Below are 26060 nucleotides of genomic sequence, written 5' to 3' on the forward strand. Positions count from 1 at the left end.
GAGAAGTGTAAACTATCAGACACCAAATAAAAACATTTGTCAGAGGCCAAACCAAATCATCAAAATCGTGGCAACAAAATTCACAACACGCGTACCTGTCATAAACAAAATCATAGCATAATTTATGATAATCTTATGCAAATTATTGGAAAAAACGAAATAAAAATCGAAGAAGAAAAACTTTAAAGTAATTTAATGTTGAGCCCGCTCTGATTGTTGTTATGAAGTCTCGGCATTTTGGTCGAAAAATTATATATGCATGCTGTGCATATATCAAGTTAATTGGGTTAATTGACGCCGCCATATGCAGCCCTGTCCAAAGTTATTTTTCATTTTGTTGACCGACCGAAATCTGGCTGAAAAACCCTTGTAAAAATTCATTGAAAATGCTTAAATTCGTTGGTTGTGTGACTGAGGAATATTTTTTATTAAACTGTTAATTTAAATGAAAATGTTTGTGCAGTGCGATTTTATAAAAAATACTCTAAATATTTAGTTTATTATTTTTTATGAATTTGTCAAAGTCTTTTTAAATTGGTTTCCCTTTAAACACTTTCATTTTTAGCTGCGATTTTTCAGCTCTTTCAATTTACATTTTAATGGGAGTATTTTAAAAGTTCAATGTCAGAATAGATAAATCGCCAGAAAATGTAAATTTTTGAAGTATTGATAAAAATTTAGAAAATTATTCATAAAAACCTTATAAATATAATACCCTTTGAATTTTTATTTATAGATCCTCAATAAATTTTAGTGCTTTCCTTTTTGGCACTTATATTTTCTAATTTACTTCTTTCATCTTTCTTTTTTTGGTTTTATATTAAAGTGGCTTTATTTGCTTATCCCAAAATAGAATCATCATTAAGCAAAAGCGACAGCATTAAACAAATGCTTGGCTCTTTGGCTCACAAATATTAATGCGTTAATTTGCATAATTTTCTAATTTATTTTCCATTCACTCCCCTGCACACACTGTGGCGTATAAAGTAGCCGATGATACTTCTTTTCTCATTTATTTGACAAAGGGAATTCCGAGAGTGAAAAATGCGATATCGAACCGTGGAAAGACGAAATATACATAAAGCTCATCTTAATGAAGGCAAATCGAATAAAAACTATATTTTTCTTTGCTTGCCCTGTGGCTGCTAATTTGCCTAACAATGGCATTAAGCACGCTTATTAGTTATAATTCGTTTTTGTATTTGGCCAACACTGTTTGTGTTGAGATAGGGCCCAATCGCAGTTCATTTGATAAATGCCAAGGGTTTCCCATCTTTCCATCTCCCCAACTACTCAACGTTTTGTTCACACCATTTATCATCTCTGGGCGGTTTTATATAAAACGGCGTCTTTAAGATTAAGTCATAAGCTGCCATGCAATACGTTATTTATTGCCGACTATTTCTGCAAATGGTAATGCACTCTCTTGTTTTCCGCATTTGAAGACCCGCTTTGCTGCATAAATTACGGTTGGAAAATGCTGTCAACATTTTTACAGCTAGATAAATAAACTCTCTTTTCATTGCTACACTTTTCACACTGCATCTTGGCTTGGGGAAAATGTTAATCGAACATTTTATAATTTCATAAAAAAGCGAGAACACTTTTTATAGGATAGCAAACTTTTAAAGAAATATCAAATTTTTTTTTAAAACAAATTCTTCCTTATTTTCTTTTTTAAATAAAGTTAATTCTAGGCTCTTTCCTTTATGGAAAACGTTTGAGAGCGGTTTTAAAAGTTATCTTAATCCCCACCTACATTTAATATTATTTGTTATTTGCCAAAAGAAATCGCTAATTTAAATTCAATGCGTTTAATTTCCTCTTGTCAGCAGCCCACACAGAGAAAAAAAACTAAGAACATTGCACTCAAATCAAGAACATTCGTTCTTAAAAACCGGGTAAGCACAAATGTTCTCATTTCGAGTTGAATGTTCTCAACATCAGAACGAAATGGTGTTAGCTAATAATCCGACATTGAGTTCATTTCGTTCTTTTTTCAAGTTGATTTTGTCCTTAATTCAAGAACATTTTTAAATCAAATGGATACAAAAATAAGTTCATTTGTTATATTTTCAGAACATTTGGCTCTCAATTCTATAGCATTTTGAATTTAATTTTAGCTAAAGATAAGAGTCATTTAGGATCAAAAGTAATTTATATGTAATATTAAGGTAGTTGTCCAATTACCTTTTCCAAAAGTAACTTCATCCTACACCTTATAAAGGTGCGGAAGTTTATTAAAGGCTTAAGCCAGAAAAAAGTCTTTAAGTCTCAATATCTGACTTGGCCTTGGTTCATGAAGGGCTAGACCCAGTTGGGAATTATAAATAAGACGAAAAGGGCCAATCTAATGGTAAGGTCGTATTGGAGCAAAGGAAAATGGCCTAATGCGTGCTAGGTGTCAAACGAAAACATCCTAACGCTTTCTAGGAAATCCATAAAAATTAGAGAATAGAGTTTTGAATCACTTTAAGTTGAAATGCAACTTAATTTTTGTTCATTCTTTAGTCCTTTTCGTTCTCAAACTAAGAACATTTTGAGGGATTGTGGTTTTTGAGAACAAAATTGATTTGATTTAAGAACCCTGTGCTAAAATAATAACATTTCGTTCATATTTCAAGAACATTCTAAGCTCAACTAGATTTTAAGAACCAATTTAACTTAATTTAAGCACATTTAGAACATTTTGAACTTAAAAAAGGCATTTATATTTTTAAGAACATTTTCAACTCAGATGAGAACGTCAGAATTCTCTCTGTGCACAAAAAATGTGTTGGCCAAATTTAAATATTTTGCAAACGAAAAGATTCGCGAAAAAAACAAAAAAACTGACAATGATGATTCGATGATGACGTCGTGTCAAGAGCCATCAAAAGCGTCTTTTCAGCCTTTGTCAATGCTTTGTAAATCAAAAAAAAATTTATATAAAAAGTCAAAACAAAAACAAGACATGACTCTCGATCCATTCAGTTTCAGGTTTGCTCACTTGGCCAAAATTCAAAATTGTATTAATGGGAATAACTCCCCCTCAACCCGCATTTCGACTGTAATAAATTACGATATAAACAAAAAAAGGGAAACAACAAAAAGACCAAAATCATACTTATTGTTTATGCATATAAATATGAAACTGAAACTGAAGCCACGATTTGTTCACAGATATTACGAATATTGTCCGCATGAATCATATTACGGATTTTGCTTTTGTTTTGGCTTTGGAATTCGCCGACTTTGGAGGTTAATGTACCACCAAAAACAAAACGAATAAACCCATTCGTAACCTGAGTTATTTCCGATTAAGTAGGTTAATTGCTGTTTTTAAAATTTTTGGTATTAATCGTCTTTACCAAATCCCGAAAGTCGCTTCCTTGGGTGAAATTACCACAGGAAATTACCACAGGCAACCATTAGACAAATTGACAGGCTGCCGTTCTTTTCCGTCTGACAGTTTTGGGTTTTTAGCAATATTAAAAAACATTTGCATAATTAATGACTGGAAATAGTTGTCGTATCCAAACTCATTTCAGCCGAGCCCATCCTGTTCCTCCTACCCCCACTGCAATTATGTTTTTGTGCCCCAAACAATGACGGTTGCTGCTGCAGTCGGAAATATTTAGCAGAAAACAAAAAAGGGAATGCTAAAAACCAGGCCGCTTCGAGTGACTTTGGCTTTTAAGCAAAATTAGATAACAACTAGCTGGAGCTCAGTTCTCAGGAAGCCAGCAAAAGAAATAAATGTAGATACACTCAAACCAAATGGGCTTTAAAAATGGTTGGCAGTAAAGACATTTAAAACAAATATAATCCGATTATAATAATTTACAAGAAGAATGAAAAACTTACCATCAACATTTTTACAAATGTTTTTAAATATTTAAATTATGTTAATTATTATACAATATTTTTTTGGTTTAGTGCATGTCTACATAATGATGTCTGATTTTAGCCGAGTTTGTTGCTCCTGCAATGGCTCCTTTGCCTTTCGTCAGTTTCTTTTCACTTCGCCCGCTCTGGCCAAATAATTGTTATGCCAATTTCATTGTTATGTCGTGAGCCGAAATAAATGACTTCCGTTGGCTTTCGGGCTCTGACCCTTTCTTTCGGACCTTCTGTATGGGTCGTGCGTAAATGGACTTACTTGGCCAGTTATTTTGGAAGAAAAGGCAATTCATTGCAGCGGATATGAGGGTGGACTCGACCAGGTGTGCCGAAAAGAGCTTAAGATTGAACTAAATTCCATCGATTCAGTTTGAAATCGATTTTTCGCTTGATGGCCAACGATTTCTTATTTCCTAGCATACTTTGCAGCCCTTCTTTTGTTCAACGCTTGGCAGACACATTAATATCTTCAGCTAAATGCGTTCCCATTCTTTCTCTTTTCCATGTCAAGAGTACTAAAATACATACAGTGGTGTTCAAAAAATAAATAAATAAGTACAACTATTTGGATAAAGATTTGAGTAGGATTTTTGAGATTAAATAAATACATATATTTTTTGAATTTAATAAATACAAAAAATCTTAAAAAAGGAATCATATTTTTTCTAACAATTTACTATTCTTTTGAGCACAATTGTATGAAATAAAGAAAGAAAAAGTGGAAAAATGCATTAGGAAAACATTTTTGTAGCGCCTTTTGTGCTTTTCATTTCGATGTATATAAATTTCCATTTGCACTGCAGATGTAGAATACCCCTGGCCCTACGACTATTGTTCATCGTGTGGCGTTTTTCCGAGGGGGCGAGGGGTGTTTTGGCTTTTGAGCGCCATAGTTGAAACATGCATATTCCATTGTACGCAAGACAAGTAGCTGGGCGAAGGGGGGCGGTGTATGGTATCGTGATTGCAAAATAAACAATGCCAAGGCAGAAATCAGCATTCAAAAACACAAAAGCTGGAAAAACAGCGCAAACAACAGACTAAACCAGAACCCGAACCCATTGGCCAGCACTTTTATTATCCGTTGAAACAAAAACAGCAAACAAATGCATAAAAACCAAATCAAAGACTACTTACAGCCACGGCTAATATGCCGCCAAACGTTTATTAGCCGCAGCTGCACAATAACAAACAGCAGAAACAACAGATATGGAATATTCCGTATTGTGCAATGTGCGATTTCCTTAAAAGCCGAAAAACGATTTGCCAGCAAACATCGCAAAATGTCTGCTTTAAGGCGGAACCACAAAATCATTCGTGAATTTTCATTCGTGCAACAGTTGCACATTTGATATCTGTATAAAATGAATGTGGAGGAGAGGTTTGAGGAGTAGCCGCCATATAAGGCCAATCATCATGATGTGTTTTTCTCGCATTATGCAATAAATATTTACGGGTTTTTCTTTGACTTTAACTGTGCATTTTTTATACTCTAACGGTTGATTTACTAAGAGTAAGAAATAAATCTTAAAATAGCACTATTTTTATAAAAATAAATAATAATAAATACTAATCAGGTGTGTCCCTGAAAACTATAACAATCAAAAAACAACTCAAAAGCAATTGTTGGGTTCCTTCAAAAATGTTCTGACATTTCCATAGCTAGAGGCGTTTTGAAGAACATTTCAGTAGGCTTTTTAAAATTTTTTCCTTTGTAGCCCATATTCAAAATCTTTTTGACATAAAAAACCCGACATTTGTATTGCTAAAAACAACTCCCTGAAATGTCGGTGTCCCCGAAAAAATAGAGGTTTAAGTTTGCTTTTTGACACGCACTTGTATGAAAAACAACATAAGGGCTACTTAGTTTCATCCGATACATTTGAATTTCTTTCGATCAGCATTTAAAATTAAGCCGCTGAACACATAATCCAATGCATTTTGTTAAATCTTCTTCAAAATTAATTCGAAAAAAGGTTACCAAAGCCTTGGACATTTATGAAAATGATGCAGATATTTTCAAACTTACAAACTGAACCAAATGTAGAACGAAAAAAATTGACATTTCAAAGCATCAAATTCAGGTTTGAGGGAACCCGACAATTGTTTTTCTGTTGCTTTTGATTGAGACAACAAGGAAAACAAGGGAGTTTCTTAGTTGTTTGTTGTTTTTGAAAGCAACTCTCCGAAAAAACTCTAGTGTTTTCTGGGACACACCTGAATATTCCTTTTGAGTTGTTGCAAAAGTATAACACTATAAAAATTAATAAATATATTTTTTATATTTTCTTAAAAGTTCTGAAGTAAGGGTATACTGAAATTCAATATTTAAACATCATTCGTTTATTCTTCGAATATTTCTTTTGCGTTTTCAATCGATCAAAACTCGTTGGCGTTTGTCTTGCGATTTTTCGCTCATAAATAATACATTTTTGTGGCCATACATATTCGATGATGGGAACTGGAAAATACACAAAATGCAGTTTCACTGGCAACATTGACTATTACGATTATTATTATTATTATTATTACTTCTGCTCTTGTTTGCTTTTGGGTTTCTTTAGCTCTAAATCATGTTTGAAGTTGCATTGCAAGAACCTTGATTGAGTTTGCTCCAGCGACTCAAGGCAAGTCAGATATTACAAACAAACCTTCACTGTCAACGCTATTTATCATATACATTTTTTTTTAATTCAAGCTGCGATTGCATTTTGAGTTTGCCTCGTTCGGCTATTGAACTTCAGGTTCAAGCGGTCCATTATGAACTCGTAAATATTATTCATACTCCAATTCCGTAAATAAATATTCAAAGAGCGAGAAAAAAGGCAACAGCAGTTGCGTGAATATTTCGAGTTGAACAAATAAACTCATTTCGCATGCGTTCCCCCTCTCTAAATCAGGTCAACAAACTTGAGCCAAAAAAGTGAAGAAAACGGGGTAACATCTGCTGTTAAACATTTTCGGTATCCTGGGAATAGATCAAGGAGCCAGACTGGATGACATTTTTTTATGCCATGGGGCGACATTCTTAAAGATGCTTGGCACGTTTTCAATTTGTCCGAAAACCCTTTTGGGCAATCGCTTTTATGGCGAATTAAACTGCAATTAAGTGCAGATGAAGCCATAAAAACATTTAAAAGCAAATTTAAATTGTCATTGTCGTTGCTGCGACTTTCCCCTTGGGTGACTTGTGAACATGTCATCACCTCACGGAACCGGCTACAATAAATATTATTCCAGTGCACATATATTTTCGGGTTAATTCTTTCATTATTGGCAAGTCAATGGCTCTTCGGTGCGTGAAATAAATGTTAATTAAATTAAAAATACCACCTCCCATCATTTCTGAGGTAAAATAAGGTGATATAAAGGCAATCAAAAAATCTGTGACATAAATATGAGAAGTTTTTCTCAAAAAGGAACCAAGGCCATTAACTGGGTCGCCGTACCCCCCGCCCCCATTTTTCGCTTTGTAGACTAACCTTGACGAGTGAAATCTAAAGGCTCACACACATGCACACACAATTTCCGCAGAAGTGGCTTTTGCCAACTTTAAATGAAAAACCTGTTAAAGGCAGCGAAAAAAGCCAAGAGGAAGCGGCTAGGCAGGGAAAAGTGGTGCGGCGATGGAGGTGAAAAAAACCCAAGGAACCACGCACAAAACTTCGAGTTGAAAAAAAAAAACAAAGAAGGAAGGAAGTCAAAGTGGGGAGACCGAATATTTAAATGCACTTAAAAATCGTATTAATATTAAGAGACTTAAATAAGAGAACTAGAAAATTCTGAAATATTCATAGATCAAGGTATTGGAAAATACACAAATACATTTCTTGTACCTAGTCATTTTTTTAAAATGTTTTTCCCAATGTTTTTCAATACTATTTATAATATACCATTTTTTTCATAATTTGTTGAATTAAAAACTCATTAAAATATACTTCTAAATTTACAATCGTATTCCTTTTTAATGTAGTGGACGTTTAGTAATTTTTGATAACTTTTTAAAATTGTTAACGTTTGTTAAGTTAGGAGGACCCTTACTTGAAGGGTATCACAAACGAGTAGAAGGAAGCGAGCTGAAAAGGCAGAACTGGCTGCCAGTCGACGTCCGTCCGTCAGTCAGAGGAGCGTACAAAGGCATGTGCGAGTGTACGATTGTACGGGTGTGGAGCACTCAGTTACCTCCTTACCTGTACCTGTTACCTGTTACCAGTTCCTGCTCCTCGGGCTCTGTGCACCCCGTTTCCTTCGCTCCCCTCATCCAGTGTTATAACGCTCCAACGCCCCAACGAGTGGAGTTTCTCGAAGCAAGACGGCGGAACTGAAAAAAAGAAAAAAAATAAGGAGTTGGGGCCTTCGGGGGAGACCAGTCTCAGCCTCGATAAGTTCACTTTTCGAGTTCAAGGTGAATCGGCCACAGCCAGTTCCTTCGCCAGCTCCATCTTCTAGTCGTATTTCCCCCGATTCTATATATATTCCTTCTTTTTTTTCGGTTTTTTCGTATGTCACTGCCTTTAGCTCTCGCCCTGTTTGTTCGTCTTCCTTGTGGTTTCCTTTTATTCCATTTCATTCCTTATGTGCCTGGCCCCATTTGCTTCGTTGCCGTCTTTAGTGGCACATAATTACATGGCTCTCTTTTTCCTCAAAAAAAAAGCAAAAAAAAAAGAAAACAAAAGCCAAATAAGAAGGGGAGTGAAAAATGACTGCAAGCAAAAGACAAATAATGCAAAATAATTAATGCTGTATGCCAGCCAGAAAGAGGAGGATATTTTAGGGTTAATTTAATGCTGTTCCTAGCAGCTAATGCATATTTAAGGTATTTGCAAGAGGTAAATAAAATAAATTAACCAATCAGTTAATGGGATTTTCTATAAATATTTCCTGGAAATCAAGGCAAGTTCTTGGTTCTCCATTAATTTTAAGAAGTAGTTTTGCCCTCAATGAAATCATACTCATCATAAGTTGCGCATTAATTATTCCCTCTAAGTGAATCATTTCATCTGTCCCACATCAGTCATCAAATTGCAACAAATTGTGTTTCTGAGAAATTGAGAGCGATTTAATCATTCGCAAACTTAAGCTGAGTTCTGCGGAATGCAAGATTTTCGTTTAAACTTTAAACACATTACCAAATGAACTTCATAGATGGATAGGTCGCACAATGTTTGCAATCGTGCCGCAAAAAGATATATGAGATCATTCATAGTGCTTGCCGGGCTTCAAGGGTAGTATGCTCCATAAATCACCAGTTCAAATGCAAAGCCTTTTGTCTAGCCTCTGCACACCTCGACTCATCTCTCAATTTTCAGTGTGTGCAGACGACTGGAGTTCGGAGTTGAGTTCAGTCAAGCGATCCGAGCGTTGTTCATCTAAGCGTATTAACATAAAAAATGTTTGCACACAAAGAGGTCACAAATGTGCGTTGAAAAGCATGCACATTTGTATTAAGTTTAGAGGGGTTAAAAGTAGAGCTTGGAAAAATATCAACAGTTTGCTATTTCTCGATAATAAATCAAATTTGTGAAAATATCGAAAAAATCGATAATTTATAAATCTTTGAATGCATTTATCTCAACTTCCCCAACTTGCACTGCACTTCCACAATTTCCATTTCCAAAAACCATGGGAAAGTAAGGCAATCACATGGCAAACGAGAGAGTTCAGCCTCATTCATATAAATCAATCAATCAATCGTGCACAAAGCCAAATAATGGCATAAAATTTCAAGTGGCAACGGCCAAAACCAACATAAACCGTATACCGTATCGCATCGGATCGAATCAAATCGAATCGGAATCGAAGGGGCCAAACAAAACAAATCAACAATTTGTTGTTTACGCTCAATTGGCTTGACTTCGAGATGCGATGCGATGCTCTCTGGATGGACGCCTTCGCCCAATGGGAATCGGTAGTTGGGTGTTGGGAATGGGCAATGGGTTATTGAGGGCCAGGAACGGAGGATCCGGTATCAGATGCTGCAAGTACTCAATTTCCCTCACACATGCCACGTATAATTAAATTTCAATTAAACTTTTCAACGCGCCCCCTCCGCATCGCATCGCCTGAATCGGTGTGCAGTTGTGTGTAACAATATTAATTAAAAGTGTTTAAAGCGAGTGCGAGACGATGCCATAAAGCACGGCAAATAGTCAATTAAGTGGGCAAAGTGTGTTTGCCCATAGTTAACTGAGGCAACAATGTTTATCGCCGTTACTCATTCGCACTGTATGCTGTATACTGTCGCTATTGCTGTTGTCTTGCCCAATAATGAAAAAAGCAAGCGTAACGCATGACAAAGTGCAGTCAACTTGATGGGAAACGAATAAAAACTGCGGTGGCTAAAAACGAAAGTCACAAGTCGACAAGAGCCAAGAAAATTACAATTATTTGGCTCTGCAATCTGAATAGAACTATTTGCTAGGAATTAAAATTATTACCTTTGGTTTTACTTTAGAAAGTATGTACCAACAATTCGCATTCAATCTTTATATTTCAAAAATTCCTATTTAAAACATATTTATACGTTTGCATTTCTCGTATTTTATTCAGTTTCCTTGGTTTTCCTGTTTAGTTTAGTTTTGCCAGTATTTAGTCGAAGCTTGGCCAAATATTCGCAAATAGAAAAATTGTTTTCCCACATGTTTTGTTTACTGAACTAACCGAATATATGACAGCAGCCAAGGGCAATTGGAAATTTAAAAATATATGTGTACTTTATTTGCCATGTTGTTTATCAGTTGGAGAATAACTTTTCAAATATTTTTGTATTTTAATTGTAAATGTTTCACAACTGTATCTATAAAAATATAATTGACGATTGAATTTCAAATCATAAAAAATATGATTTATTTAACAGAAATTCTAGAAAATGTTTTTCTTCTGCAACAAAATTTAATTGCATTTTTTCGGTACAAGGAAAAGATTGCATGTCTCGTACGAGTTCTTCTTTTCAATTTGCAAACAAATCTAAACTTTGTAATAAAGAATTTTAATAAGCAAAGTTGGTTGCATCTAACAACTTGTATTACATTTTGTTTATAGAAACACGCATATCCACATCCTCAGACAGTCGTGACCTCTGTTGTAATATGACGCGTTGAAATGATGCAAACACAATTTTCTTTTTCGAGTCTGAGGGTGGGAGTTCGAGGGTGGGGAAATGTAATAGTTATGAAATGTAGATGCAGTAGAAATATAACCATTAACATAGACACAACCCTTTATTCCCCTCATGTGCTGTGGGCCTTTCGTTTTCTTTGTGTGAGCCCCCATCATGAAAAGCAATTTCATGTTATGAATCCGTTTTCGGCCAAGGCAAAGTAGCGCGCCATTTTACTTAGTATTTTGTTGGTTGCCTTTACCCGTCGTCGTCTTTTTTTGTATTTATTGCACAATAAAATATTATATTTACAGTGTACGAAAATGCGGACCTTGTGCATGTGTGTGAACAACCCTTTTCGGTTTTTTGGTGTTTCAGGCACCCTCTAATAGCTGAAATGTTTGCGCCTGCTCTCTTTTTGCCATTTGATACGATTTTCGTTGGATATGGAAAAGACTGGTAGTTGAGGTTAATGAGGGGTCCTGTTAGTAATATGACACAAATATCAAAATATATGTAACTACATTTTATGGGTTACCCAGCGGTCTTTGGGGTTGTGTAAGCCCTAAATAAAAAGTAATTTAAAAATAAAAAACTATTAAATAAAGAGAATAATATTTAAAATGATATTAGATAAAGATTACAAAGACAGCAATATAGATAAAAAATCTAAAATTAAATATTACTTATAAAATGCATGAAAAGCTTCTTAAGTATCAAAAGTTCGTGTGAATTCAGCTGGTTTTTTCAGCTATTTTTACTTATTTTTCACATTTGCTCTTCGGCACTTCCCCTGCGGTTGTTGGAGCTGCCAACTTTTGTGCTGGGGTTTGGCGTTTCAGTTATTCTCCTGCCGCAAATATAATGGCAATGTGGGACAACAACAACAGAAAAGCACAGCGGCAATTCGTTACGCCTCGAATATCCCGACCCACACACACAGATACTGGGATACGAGGATACTCGGATATACACACACAGACAAACACCCTCCATTTCCTTTTTACGTTTCTTTTTTTCCTGCGCCCTAAGCCAGAGTTTCTGACCCACAGTTCCCTTTCCCTCCTCCAAATATATATGTATAAAAATATTTGGGAGTGTGCTTGGGGAAAATGAAACTATTTTCGTATTTGTAAGATCTCAGCATTGGATAAAAATTTGCTGAGCTTCGACAGCGTGAAAGCTTTGCCCAAAAAGTAGACTATACCATACTTATTTGTGCAAGACTTCGCGTTGGTATGTGTGTGTATCTGATGCGTTCAATTTCTTTGCTGACTTCAATTATTTGCCACTATTGTTGTAGTAATTGGGATGCGATAAAGGCAGGGTTTTACTAGCTTTAAAGTAAGAACTTTTATGTTTTTAAGGGCTCTAAACGTCAAAAAAATGTGGTATGTCCGCTTAATAATTAAAAATAAAACTGATTTATTTTTAAGAACTATATTGTATTTTTTATTCGCCTTGAAACCTATTTACATTTCGGCACAGTTGAAAGTAATACGCATGTCCCAAGCAATTTGCATAAGTCTCTGTATAAAGGGGGGTTCCCTTACCAATTTAAAACTTTTATTTGCCAATATCTATCTTCAGCGGAGTTTTATTCAAATTTATTTAACTAAATTGCCAAACAATGAAGACCTGTCGCAGGCAATTTGGGCTGATTTGGGTGTAGGCAACTTTTGGCCAGCTTTGTGATAAAAAATGGATGAGACCTTTTAACGACAAACCATTTAGCGCATATGCCCCGAAACCCAAACGAAACGGCCCATAAATGGCATAATTAACGCATATTAAATGTCACCATTAAAATGGACAGCCAGTCGAGTGTCAGTCAGTCCCTCGGTCTTTCTGTCCCTCCCCGTTAAAATCGAGCAGGAAATTACGTATGCATATCGGGGCTCAATGCGTGGATACCGAGCCCGCCGGCAGTGAGTGAATCATTAAAACATTGAAGTCAGGCGGGAAATCGAAAGACCCCATCCCCAATCAAAAAGCTCTGTAAACGGCTTTGGTTTTATGTGCAATTATAAATGTGTTTCCGTTTCGAGAGAGAAAAAAGCACACACTCTATAATTTATAAACTGTATATGACCGATGATGGCTGCGAATTATTTTATATGCACATTTTTTTTCCACTCCCAAGTTGAATTTTAACCCCAAGGTGAGAGAGGTGGACTTAAACGAGGAATAAAAGTATAAAAAATGCAATTAAAATGCAAAAAAGGAGAGGGCGAAACTCGTGCCAGTTACAATTCGTCATATCGATGAATGTTAAAGTTCCCCCGTTTCCATACTTTTTCGTCCGGTCGAGTGTCAGATTTATGAGTTAAGCTCTTTGGGCCTTGCCGCAAAAATTGAAAGCGAAAAATTGTAATAGACCGACATTTGCAACGGCTTTTATATGGCCCGACAAAGTTGTCAAATGGTGCGACTGGCCAAAACGAAAGTGAGTGAGATGCTGATACCCCATACTGTTCATACGTGTGGTGCGCAAAAATCTACCAAATCCGATTTGTGTCATAAAAAAAAGTGAAAAACAAACTGGACAACTTTATGTTTTAATCTGCATGCCAACGGGCTTAAATAGATTGCGGTTTCTGGAATTGTTAATTGGAGGGATATGTGCGTTTGGAAATGTAGAAAGAAATATTGCTTTCAAATCCATATTTTATAGTTCTGAAAATGAGAATAATAATGGTATACTATGTAATAAATCCTTCAGTGAAATAAGTTTGAAACCTAACGAGCTAATTTATCTTGGCAATAAATGCTTTTAAATCACCTGCCACAGTAAAATGTTAAAATCCCGGGAAATTAACCACGACAACTCGGTCAACTCCCTTCGTTACTTAGCACTCCAACTACTTGCATATGCATATTTGATGCACAAACCGACAAAAACGTTTAGCTAACGCTTTATAAGGCACTTGGTAACCCAGAGCCTCCGGTTTGCAGCCCTTTTTTACTCACGGTTAAATCGATTAAAAGGATTGCGTGTACATTTTTAATGCCAATTTGCTGGGTGGATGCAAGGGGATCGAGAAGTTGGGCCCTTGAGGATATGCAAATGTTGAGAGAGTCTAGGTATATGCAAAAAAGGAGGTGCATATCTGAGATTCAAAAGGGGAAACTTAAGGTTAATAAATATAACAGGAAATGTTTAAAATTTGTCTTTACAATATTAACAACTAGGATTTATTAAGGATAAGCTTTTAAAGTTAAGAGTTTTTTTATTTAATAATGTCAAATTAAATTAACTTTAATTATTTTCTCTTTTCTTTCAGGTAAGCGACAACCCTCGACAACTATAAAAATAGCTCAAGAACATCGTGCGAAAGGGATAGCCATAGAGACCATTGTAGTGTCTGTGTGTGCGTGTAAGCCCTAACCCCATGTAGAGATCCACTAATTCCGTAATTATGTACTCCCCATATACTATATTCGCATATATTTCTCTAAGCTTAACCCACCTCATTCTCTTCACATTACCAACCTGTAATCGATTCACTACATTTTTGTGTTCGTACTAGTAGTTTTTAACAACCTATTCAACCCTCAAACCATCCAAACCTCGCCCACAAAATCGAAATTAACATATCAGAAAATCCAAATTGAAAAACAGCATTTTGCGGCTGAAAGTTTTTATCAGGGGAAAATCTATTCCATTTGCATACAATTTATAGCAGGAAATTAAAAATGTTTTCCTTGTCGTTTCTGTTGTTTTGACAATTTGCCAAAGATTCTTTCCGCCCGATAGTCGCTGTCTGTTTTGAATATATCCCCATTTGGGGGCAAGAAAAAACACTGGAATAGAGTCTTTTAGCTGCCATATCTTCGTTTCTGGCTCCTTATCAAATATTCATTTAACTTTGCCTCTGAATTTTATTTAATTAGAATGGCCACCGAAAGAAGAAGCATAATTAGGGGAGCGGTTGGAAATCTGCATTTCATTTCTCTCTATATTAACGTAGGATATTTTCCCATCCTATTTCCACGTATTTTATATATGTGGAAGCCTCTGCTCTGCTCTTAATTACAAATGAGTACGTCCCTTGGGCCATTCCGCCTGATGCGTTCTCTCATTAGCCTTTTCAGTCGAGCCTCCACGCCTCGTCGACTTGTTGACATTTTGGTGTCACATCTAGAGGAGCAAAACTTGCATTTTGGCCTAGATTCGTGGGCAGAAAACTAAAATGCCAGCACATACACAAGTAAAAGGTGCAGGAGGAAGGAGGAAGAGCCAGCGGAAAGTGAAAGGGCTGTTGGATACATTAGAAGGCTAAAGGGTACTTTATTTCAATTTAATGTGTTGGGAAAAGTTTCAGGTTTCGGAACCCTTTTATATGAAAAGACAATTTTTCTTCAACAAAAGTTTAAAGTTAGGATTTGAATTTTAAAAAAAGGGGTCTAGAATTATTTATTAAAATATTATGAAAACATTCGCGATTCGCGAAAGGTTCAATATTTACAGCAATTAAATTGGAACTAAAAAATGTTACACACCCATCCACACAAAATAAAACAAACATGAAAAGTGTAGTTACTTTGAAATAAATAATAAACAATTCATATGTTTATATATGGTTTTTTTGTATATGTACCTATGTATTTTATTATTTCTCTTCCGGTATATCGTATAGCTGTGTAATTTATGTTGTGTGCCTAGCAAAATACCTGTAAAGTTTTCTGTATATTTTATATATGTTATTTTGACTGCCGCAGCATAAATAAATAACCGAAACATACGTTTAATAATTAAAAATAATATGAGTAAAGTTGGTAATTTAATGCAAATCAGAGTCGAGTTGGTTGACATCATCGGAATTTTTGTGAACCTCTCCATTTTTCCCCAACCCCTGTTGTCCTCGTTTTTATTGTTTTTTGCTGTTGTTGTTAGTGTGGCTTACATTGGTTTATTAATTTCATACGCATTTAATTATATATGTACTTTTCCATTTATGCATTTTAACATGGTCCCCAGTTGTTGTGTAAATAACCTTCCTGATTAAATGGTTTTGGTATGTGTAATACGAAAGTATAATAATAATTTCCCCTGCCGCATAAAGTGAAATAATTTAGCATTGAACATCATATGTATTGGTAAATTACCCATAGCTTAATATGTAGTTGTTGCTGGAGATGTAGATGAAAACATTTTTGAGGTTGCCGTTTTTTTCTCATCCTGTCACAGTGGACATTGAATGCATAATAAAATTATGCAATCAGCAAACTGTTAAGCATTTGAAATAAATCAAATTCAATGATGATCCACTTGACAGGCCATAGAAGTAGCTGCGAAAACCCATGTAAATAATTTTACGCGTGCTTCTGACTGGCAATTAAAATATTTTGTGCATTTTGTAAATATTTTACAAACATCAGACCCACATCCCACTTGAGTAAACCACCAAAAATAACGATCCATGCATTTTAATTGACACGTGGTCGGCCATAAAATAAAACAAAACAAAAGAACAACTACTGTTGTCAACTCGTTTATATTCCTATATACATACCTAGTTTTGATGCAACCATTTTTGTAGTAACAGAAAGCAAAAAACAAACCCTAAAACCATAACCAGTGTTTACTCAATAACCCAACAAGGAAAAAACAAAAAGAGAGCAGTTTAAACGAGATCGATTTGAAAAATTGTTTTACAAGTGGCGAACTTTTCTTCTTTTCTTTTCCGGTTTTCTTTTACATTGCAGGTTTCAGACACCCATTAAAGCGTTTGCCTGCCTGACAGCAGCCACAAGGTAAGCTTTAACCAGCTGATCAAAATCCCACCCATACTCTACTCTACTCAGCATAAAACCAATATTATAACGACAAATCAAATAAAACCCCAAAGATTAATTCGATTGTGTTTGTTGTTAAACTCTGTGTGTGTGTCCCACAACTATTTAATTGGCTAAAAATTAAAACAACATGTACCCATTAAAATTATAAATGTTATAGTTATAAATGATTACATTTTTAATTGGCTTACACACTGTGCGTATTGCAGAATTTGATATAATTTAATAAAACTAATTGTCTTTTTATAAAACTAGTATTTATTTTAGTTTACTTAGTGTTGTCATTTAGTAAAAGTATTTGTCCAGCTTAGAAATATTTATATGATTTTGTATTTTCTAGATCTTTTTTATAGTTAATTATGCTAAAATCCAGATGTAGAGAAAATATATTTCCTCTTATTTCGATAACTATAATCTCTAGGATTCAAATTAGATCTTTAAACTGTTGGCCGCAGGGCCACTTCCATTTGGTCATTGAACGCAACAATTAGAAACATATTATGGAAACATATTTATGGGCAAAACAATGGCCTGTGGTGTTTTCGAGATGGGGATGGAAGCGAAGGGAGTTGGAAACGAAGGATAATCCTGTTGCATTTGGCAGCCTTCGCCATCCGAGAGACCCTGAATGGGCCTGCTGCTGTGCTCTGGGCTGCAATTATATTGTTTTCTTGTCCATGTTTGTTATAATTTTATTGCTCACACATACAGATGTATGTATTCGGATAGATTTGCTACACAATTTGCTAAACATTAAATGGGGAGAAGCGGAACCTTTAATGCCTCTAATGTGCCAGCAATTGAGCGTACGTGTTTATGGTCTGAGTCTCTATATAAATTTCCACACGGGAAACATTCTGGGATAAATTTGGCATTAATAAAAATATTTGATTACTATTACTATCCTTTTTTACACAATTTTTTTAATGAAATAATAATTTTTTGGAGTAGAAATCATCTACAATTAAGTATAAATAATTAAATTCTCAGTGTACACATTTTAGTTATTTATAAGTGAAAAACGAGCTTACTGGTTTTACATATTCGACAGAAGTGTAAGATATAACTATGCATTTGTGACACATTTCATTGTTTAAAACTCACTTGTTAATATTTCAATTCAAGGATAGACTCCTTGAATCCTCAGAGCTGCAAATTATCGTAATCGTTTTGCGCCCTCTGAGCGATTATTATGCAATCGCATTCGTAATTGACGATAATGACAACACTTTAGCGCTATATAACACATCATAAAAAAGTATAGAGCGGACTAGGAACTGAAACAATTACTGCGACCAGAAAAAAAAGAGCAATTTTTACGAAAGGCAGGCCAACAAATTGGTCACACACACATATGCCCGCGGCGAATGGCTGCCAACATCGGCAACATGCAATATTTTATCTCCTAATGTGTAATTATAAACAATTTTCTTGTTTGTTATTTATAATAGCGCAGCGGGGAAATTGGGCAAAATAGCAGAGGAAAAACTAAGCCGTGTCTGTTTGGTGTAATTGTGCAGGCATTATTTTTCAGCCATTGTGTTTGGCGTTGTGCGGGTGCAATTTTAACAAACGACTGGCGATAACAATCGCCGGAAAATTGTCCCAAGTGCCGAAGGGGCGGGGGCTGGGCCCAGGGGGCGTGGCAAAAGGATTTTCAAAAATGTTGTTCGCGGAATGCGTGAGTCCAGCACATTTGCCACATTCCGAAACTGACAAACGATACGCGATATGCGAAACAAGCCAGCAAATCGTGGAGAAAGGTGCTAAAAATTTCATGACATAAAAAACTTGTTCGGCGGGAACAAAAAACATTAGAAAAATAAAACAGAATGGCGTGAAACACGCAACAGCAACAATAAGAACCACAGCGAGAACTGCGGGAAATTAATTGCACTGAAATTTATGTTTAGAAATTAAAACTGGCAGTGGGCATTCGTGTTATTTTGACTGCAAGTGCAACCGCAACGCGGGAAAGTAGACTACATAAACTACGGGTTTAATTAAATGGAAATTGTACACGGTTTTTCAGCTGACAGTTGTGCTTAATCAGTTAAAATAAATACTGGAAATTGATTCTTCACTTTTAATGTTGAAATCTATATCATTTCGATTTATAGATCTAAATCAATATTTTTCGGCAACTTAAAATTTAGATCTTTAAATACTCGATAAAATAAAGAAATCAATACTTTAATAAATATAAATCCGAATTAAATTTACATATCTTACAAACATTTGTTAAAATCAATACATAAATACCATGTCCTAATATATAAATCAATATCATTGTTTTTCGACAATTTAAAATAAAGGTATCTTAAATATTATATTAGAAATATTTGAAAGTGGTAAACTTACTTTATAGCGTAGACCATATAGGCTGTTATTTACACCACAATTTCGTTCTTTAATACAGCTTTTCGAATGGGGAGCAGCACACTTTCGCCATCCAAGACCACAATCAATTAAAATTGCTCTGCGGCTGTCGCCATCGCTAGTCGGTTATTGTGGCACAACAGCAGCTGCAATTGCTGTTGCTGCTGCGATGTTGCAGCCATGTTGCAACACACATTGCTGCAATATCGCAGCACACAGGCGAAAACATTCGAAGGGATTCGTTCTACTGTTCCAATTATTGTCGCCCTTTCACCTGATTCGCTTCTCTGTTTCTTTTTGTATTTTTTTTCTTTTTGGCTTGTTTTTAAGCCCTGTTGCTGTGGTACTTTTAATTTCCCAGTCGAACAAGCTGCTCCTTTTTGCCATCCAGCAACAGGATGTGTATTGTTACGATAGAGCGACGCATTCTAATTTTTTTCCCCCAGATTCTCCCCTTTCTTTTTTTTGTTCAGCAACTTCCGCCTGTTTCGAGGCTTTAATTACGTCAGGGACCCAGCGGGTTTCTCTCGACGTTTTTTCCGTTAAAATCTCCTCTTATTGCGTTTTCCGTTTGCACTTGACTACGTTTTGGGTCAAGTTGCGTTGGTTTGGTGATTTCGCTGAATTGACAATTACACTGACAGAGGCAGAATTTAACGCTCTGTTGACTCTATCAGTTACGCGGAAAATTCCATGAAAACTTAAAGCTTTTCTTTCCCAGCATTTCCATCTCAGATTTGCCCATGTTTTGCTACCCCAACTTCTCAACAAGCCAAACCACTTAATTTCCTACTCTGCGTATACGCAATATTGGCTTAATTTCCTATCCTTCGATGGCAAACAGAATTTATTGTTTGCACGGCAGCATCAACAGCTGTCTTCAGTAGAATTACATAGGCATTTTCCATTTTTGATCCACTCGCCGATGGAATTTCGAATTCAAATCAACAATACGCACTGTTGTACGTTGTCCTTGATGCGTGCTTTTGTGTGTGTGTATATATATGCTGTAATGATTTATGCATTCGGCAACACCTTTTCAAAAAAGGCTGGAGGGGGGTGCGCGGGGGGTAGGGCTTATGTAAATTGCGATTGTAAATTCGTGCAAATCGCGTTTTCAATTTCAGCCCTTTGTTGCTCCTCACTGTTGGCAAAGCGAATATGCAAATGAAGCTCATAATTTGCTTTAGCCAAAGGCGGGAAATTACCAAAAATGAACTACGACGAGAAGAATGGATTGTGGGCGAATGTGGATGGGGCTGAGAATGTGTGGGGGGGATCGCTACCAACACCAAAAACTTTTCACCACTGGCCAGTGAAACTTTCAGGGCAAACTCTTTCGGCCACGGACCAAGTAGTAAAAGACAGGAAGCTCCTTCTTCTCCACATCACGGTGCTCTATCCTGCAACAGTTCGTAAAACACTCAAAAAAAAAACTTAAATGTGCATTTACTTTCAAAATATTAAATTTTAGCTTTTTATTTTATTTCATTTAAATTCTAATTTTTATTATATATTTCGCACATCTCAAGACAACTTTTGTAATACATTACATCATTTATATTTTAAAATGGAACAGCGAAATAAATTGTATATATTTTTTTTAGCAGGTTTATAAAATGTTATTAATTGCTGTTTAAACTAAAAAGTTCCTAGAGAGACCGTAATTATTTGAGTAATTATTTTTATAAATTTGTATTAATCTGTGAAAATATATTTGTGGAATTAAAAACTATATTTTCAAGTGTCTAGGCGGGAATACAAAAAACTTTAGCTCTGCACACATGACCCATTAATAAGCGCACGGCACTTTCGGGTTTGGTTTGGCTTGGTCATTTCATTCGACTCTCACAGCTGGGCGTCGTGGAAAAGAGAAGGGGATGTGGGTTGGTTCTCTGCCGTTCTTATCGGGTGGTTGGGGGTATGGGGGTATCGCAGCGGTGACGTGGTGGCCCAGCACGTTGTCAACATAAATTTTCGGGCAGCAGCCATGAACTGCTCGCAGTGGTGGCAAGTTTGCACTTCCTTGCAATTTAAATGCGTTTATCTATTCGAAAATGCACAAACAGACGCAAGTTGCAAAATAAATCTGTGCGGCAATGATGAGTGAGCAAATTTCATGATTTAAGCATTTAAAGCGTTTTTAAATCCGGTGATAAATCACGAAAGATTTGCCAGTCTGACGTTTTGATGCATAGTAAAAAATGTGTTATAAAATTGAAGAACAAATATAGTACAGTCGTTTTATTTTCTATGAGTTTTAAAAACCCATAGGTTATATGAATCTTAAAGATACGCAGACCACATTCCCATATAATTTAACCATCGCAAGTCAATGATGATGAGTCAAAAAGCGGAAGCTATGAATAAATTTTGCGTTCCACGAACAGACACAGAAAGCACACAGCCAGATACAAATGCATAGTTATAGATACTCGATATTCGTATGTACATGAGATACAGATACAGATAGAAATGCTTAATATGCAGGCAGCGTTGCAAGTGGGCGGAATGGGTGCTGGTGGTCCAAGTGGAACCGATCAAGGACGTGGCGGATGGATTCGGTGACCCAGGGGCGCACATGCTCGATAAACAATAACCATAACCATATCATATCATATTGGCGGCGTAATTTGACGGAAACGCTCTGAGCAGGCGCTATTTGCATTTGCTGCGGGAGTTCTATGTTGGGGAGTTGGCGAGTTAATATGGGTTCAATTAACTTAGCGTTAACATCACGAACGTGATGAGCAGTATTTCGCTTAATGCGATTATACCTATATCTTAATTTATGCATTATGACAACAGAAAAGGGGTCACTACCCTTTTACGTGTGGGCTAATAGGCCATATAATTTGACTTTATTATCATTTTGAATTAATTTATTTAAGCACAATCGATTATGTGCGGTTTTTAAACTGAAAATAAATATATTAAAGAGTCTAAACTTCATTATATATTTTTTGTACCTTTTAAATACAAGGTAAAATAAACCTTCAACTTATTGGATAATAACTTACCACATAATTATCACAATATTCTTAAGCTTGTGCCAAAGCAAAATTAATCAGTGCGACTTTGACACTCTTCAAGACGCAAGCTATATTTCTCTGAAAGACAGAGATATATATAAACGGTAGACCATTTAACGTCAGCTAGCCGTTGGCCAGGTGAAGGAAATTCAATTAAACTTTTGTTGCCGGCATCCTACCGCCCCCTAAAAACCACCCAATCCTCCCGCATCATTGTTTAACATTGGGAAAGGATGGGGGAGAATCCTTGGTCAGGTTACACAAATAGCAAGTCACGTTATTCCATTCTCTGTGGGCGGCAGCGGTCGTCCTCTGGCCACGTTTCACATTTGCAGCTTACTCCACAATTTGGCTTTAAATAAATATTTAACCTACTATAATTGGAAACTCAAAAAGTGCAATTAGCAGAGGTCCAATGAGAAGAGAGTCCGAAAGAGAGAAACTTTCGAAAGTTTTAAGTTCCCCTTCCAGTTCACCGGTGAAATGGAAATTTCTTTGTCCAAATTGAAGGAGCTGTGAGCGCCCAGTCCACAAAGTTAATTAGGTTATGAAATTTTACTGGGCCACCGACAGATGTGTCTGACATGGCTTTAAGACGCACTTTAAGCCCCTTGACCAAGCTATTCTCTTTTTTTTTCGCCCGTTGGTCTGGGAAGGCCACTTAAATTTTTAATTGCAGCTAATTAAAAAAACGCATCAAAACGGAATATAGAGCATGAGCATACCGAAAGTGGCAAAATAGCAACAGGATCATGAAACTGATACCACGAATTGTATGCAAGGCGAATTGGAAATACTCTTCTGTTGGGGGCATAAGATTTAGAATTTACTAAAATTAATTTTGTGTTGGCCAAAAATATATTTACATACTTAGAAAGCATTTAAAATGTATTTATCAAATAACAACAAATGTATTCACTTAATTCCGAATTAAAAATACTCTTTCGCTAAAAAAGATATTTACATATTGGGAAAGCACTACACCCAAAAAAAAATCGATATGAATCGTAGGTCAATTTGACCTTTTTTAAGATCATTTTTAACTTGATATGGGGCCAGGTAAATGTGATATGGTCGAACAAAACATATACTTGTGCGAGCGAGAAAACATGCTTTTGAAGTACGTCAGTTCGAATTTCGAATACGTCTTTCTCGCTTCCAATCATGTCATTTTGCACGCCATATTGATTCTTGCGCTCTTTTTCGAAGTTAGAGAATCTCCGAGAGAGAAAATTCGGCAAAATGATATTATTTAATGTAAATTTTATGAATATTTCAGGTAAAAACGATATGAGTAGGAATAACCAGAAAATTACCTGGACTTATCGATTTTACGGCGACGTGCTTTTTTTTGTGTGTATAAATTTATTTGTGTAGTAGAAAACCAGTGTTTTAATAAATTTTAATTGAACATGTGCTAATAAAACCTTAAAAAATAAAACAAAGTTTAATTTCTCACATATAAAAATTATAAAAAAAAAACTTTCTTCAGTCCAAACATTTCTGAAAATTCAGCATTCCCTTTGCTTTTTCATTAGTCTGGTGTTAGAGAAGACATAAAAAAGGGCAGATAAATATTTAACAAGCTGCACAAAACAGACAAATATGCACACATTCTCATATGCACACACAAACAGAGAGAGATAGAAACAGAGAGACGGCGGGAAAGAGATAGTCGACACTTGAACATTAAGCAACAGCAAGCTACAAAAAACTCGACGTGATAAATTTTTCCCACTTTGAGAGAAATGAAAATAAATTTTTTACCAAAAACCGGAAACACAGCGCTGGGGTCCAGCATAAATAACGAAGGCTGCTGAAAGAGCAGGAAAAGTGTGTGCAATTAAAGGAATAGATAAAAGGATACTCTGTTAGATTTGCTAGTGACTGAGAGGTGAATCTTATCATAGAAAGTCTACAAAATGTATCTTCTTTGTATCTTGATTAAAAACCATTTAGGTTGAGTTTTCTCGTCTTAATGTGAGTTTTAAATAAATGTTCTGAAATTTATACCTACATTCTAATTTTCTTTTTATTTTATGCCCATTCATAATGCTTCCCTCTGTACGAAATGAAACATAAACCAGACATTTGGTGGGGGATTTTTGGACAAAACAAAGCCTGCTTTCCACTGGCTGTCAGTTGGGCATCTGTCTCAGTGTCTGGACCTGCTCCTCTGACCATCTCCGCCCCCTAACCATTATCCCTGTGCTCCTTTTACCCCTCCGACTGTCTGCTTTTTCCCTGCTTATCGGGCTGCTTTGTTCTTGCAGTTTGGTGCATACTTTTAGGCGCAAATCACGCCATGTTCAAAAGTTTGCCGTTGCTGTTGTCTCCGGGCCTTCGGCTCATTGCACTGCAGTGCTGTTGCAATAGAAATTGCAACGCGTCGGACTTTTATTGCCCGGAAAAGCCTTTTTTCGGGCTAGACGGTTAAAGTTTCTACTCAAAAAAATCGCAAAAACAGATACAAACTGTAAATGGCAACCATAAAAATATATAATATGTATTCTAAAATAAATGTGGTTGCCCGAAAATCTCTAACAAGTTTAGAATACTAATTGGCATGTTTAAAATTATTTTATAAATAAATCTATTAAACTGTAGAGGGCAACTAGAGAAATATACAATTTGTATTCTAAAATAAATGTGCTTGCCTCAGAAATCTCTAACAACTTTAAATTACCAATCGCGGTGTTTCAAGTTATTTAATAAGTATTATTTTTACTTTTTTCCATTTTAATATTAAAATCTCCCGACTTTTTCCCGTGTGCTATGGAGCCAATCTCGAACTGCAATTGCAGTTGCAATTTGTGCTGCAATCGCGTATCGGAAATGTCGCATGTTTGGACGCAGTAAGCGGACATATGGATAACTTTGAGCCTCGAACACCGAACTTCGATTATGGCAGCTAATAAAAAAACATTGTGCTACGCGGCCTAGGCGCTTTCAAAAATTTGGATTTATGGTTATTTTATGGCTGTTTGGTTTATTGTTCTTACTTTTTCCTTACGTTTCCTCGACTCCTTGTTGCTCGGCTTGTCGCCTCGGTCATAAAAATTCAATTATGTGAAGGAGGCGTGTGCTGGCACAAGGAGTAAAAGTATGAAAAAACCTGAGAGACCGTAAAAATGAATGAATGCTGATTTAAAAGGAGTGTGTGTCTGAGTGCGATCCAAAAAGTATGCCATCGCCACATTTTTCTTCCTTTTTTTTATTTTTGCACGGCTTTGACACACATGCATAAGTAAGGAGCACGCACACCCACTCAGCCAAATGCCAAATGTGATACTAGAATTGCCAAAATGTAGGAAACCTCTTGAAGAACGCCTTAAATTTCCCCCACTATATGCAAAGCGGATGCTGAGAGATGGAAAATAGGAAAATGCGAAGCATCATCCGGCGGCTCTGACGGGGGAAATGTTTACTAAATAGAAACCGGGAAAACGGGAAACGAGTGGCGAGTGGAAACAGTCTCCGAATACTCTTATGAAAATGAAGCCAAAAGTTGGTTTTAAAAGGGAAAAGTTCTCAGTTTTGAAGATACAAGTGCGAGTGTTTGCACAAGAAGGAACTCATAATTTAAGCTTAAAGTCAAAAATATTTTACGTTTCTATCAAAATAAAACTTATATAAAATATGAAACGTTATATATTCCAAAGAATATAAAAACGAATGGAGGAAAAATATAAATTATTTTTTCAACGGGTCCTGGTAACAAAATGAAATACTTATGCGACATTTGATCCATTTCCCCTTAAACTAATTGACACACTTACATGCACTTTAAATATTTACCCCTCCATCAATGGAGCGAAAGCCAATCTTTTGATGGATGGCTCTACTTGTGAGAGGTTAAACGCCTGCTT

At 35.9% G+C, this 26060-nt stretch overlaps 1 protein-coding gene across 5 annotated transcripts in view; it reads left to right on the top strand.

The window, feature by feature from the left end:
• The window catches only part of msi (RNA-binding protein musashi), a 109971-nt gene that overhangs the window by 41373 nt on the left and 42538 nt on the right, over positions 1 to 26060 (top strand). For 3 of the 5 annotated variants that reach the window (XM_070217540.1, XM_070217542.1, XM_070217541.1), the window contains exon 3: positions 16691 to 16738. The exons of the other annotated variants lie outside the window; for them this stretch is intronic. In XM_070217540.1, the coding sequence (XP_070073641.1) occupies positions 16691 to 16738 (48 nt within the window). The remainder of the gene's footprint in view (positions 1 to 16690; positions 16739 to 26060) is intronic. 5 annotated transcript variants of the gene reach the window in all.

The sequence above is a fragment of the Drosophila takahashii genome, chromosome 3R (assembly GCF_030179915.1).
Source record: "Drosophila takahashii strain IR98-3 E-12201 chromosome 3R, DtakHiC1v2, whole genome shotgun sequence".
In the NCBI taxonomy this organism is placed as follows: domain Eukaryota; kingdom Metazoa; phylum Arthropoda; class Insecta; order Diptera; family Drosophilidae; genus Drosophila; species Drosophila takahashii.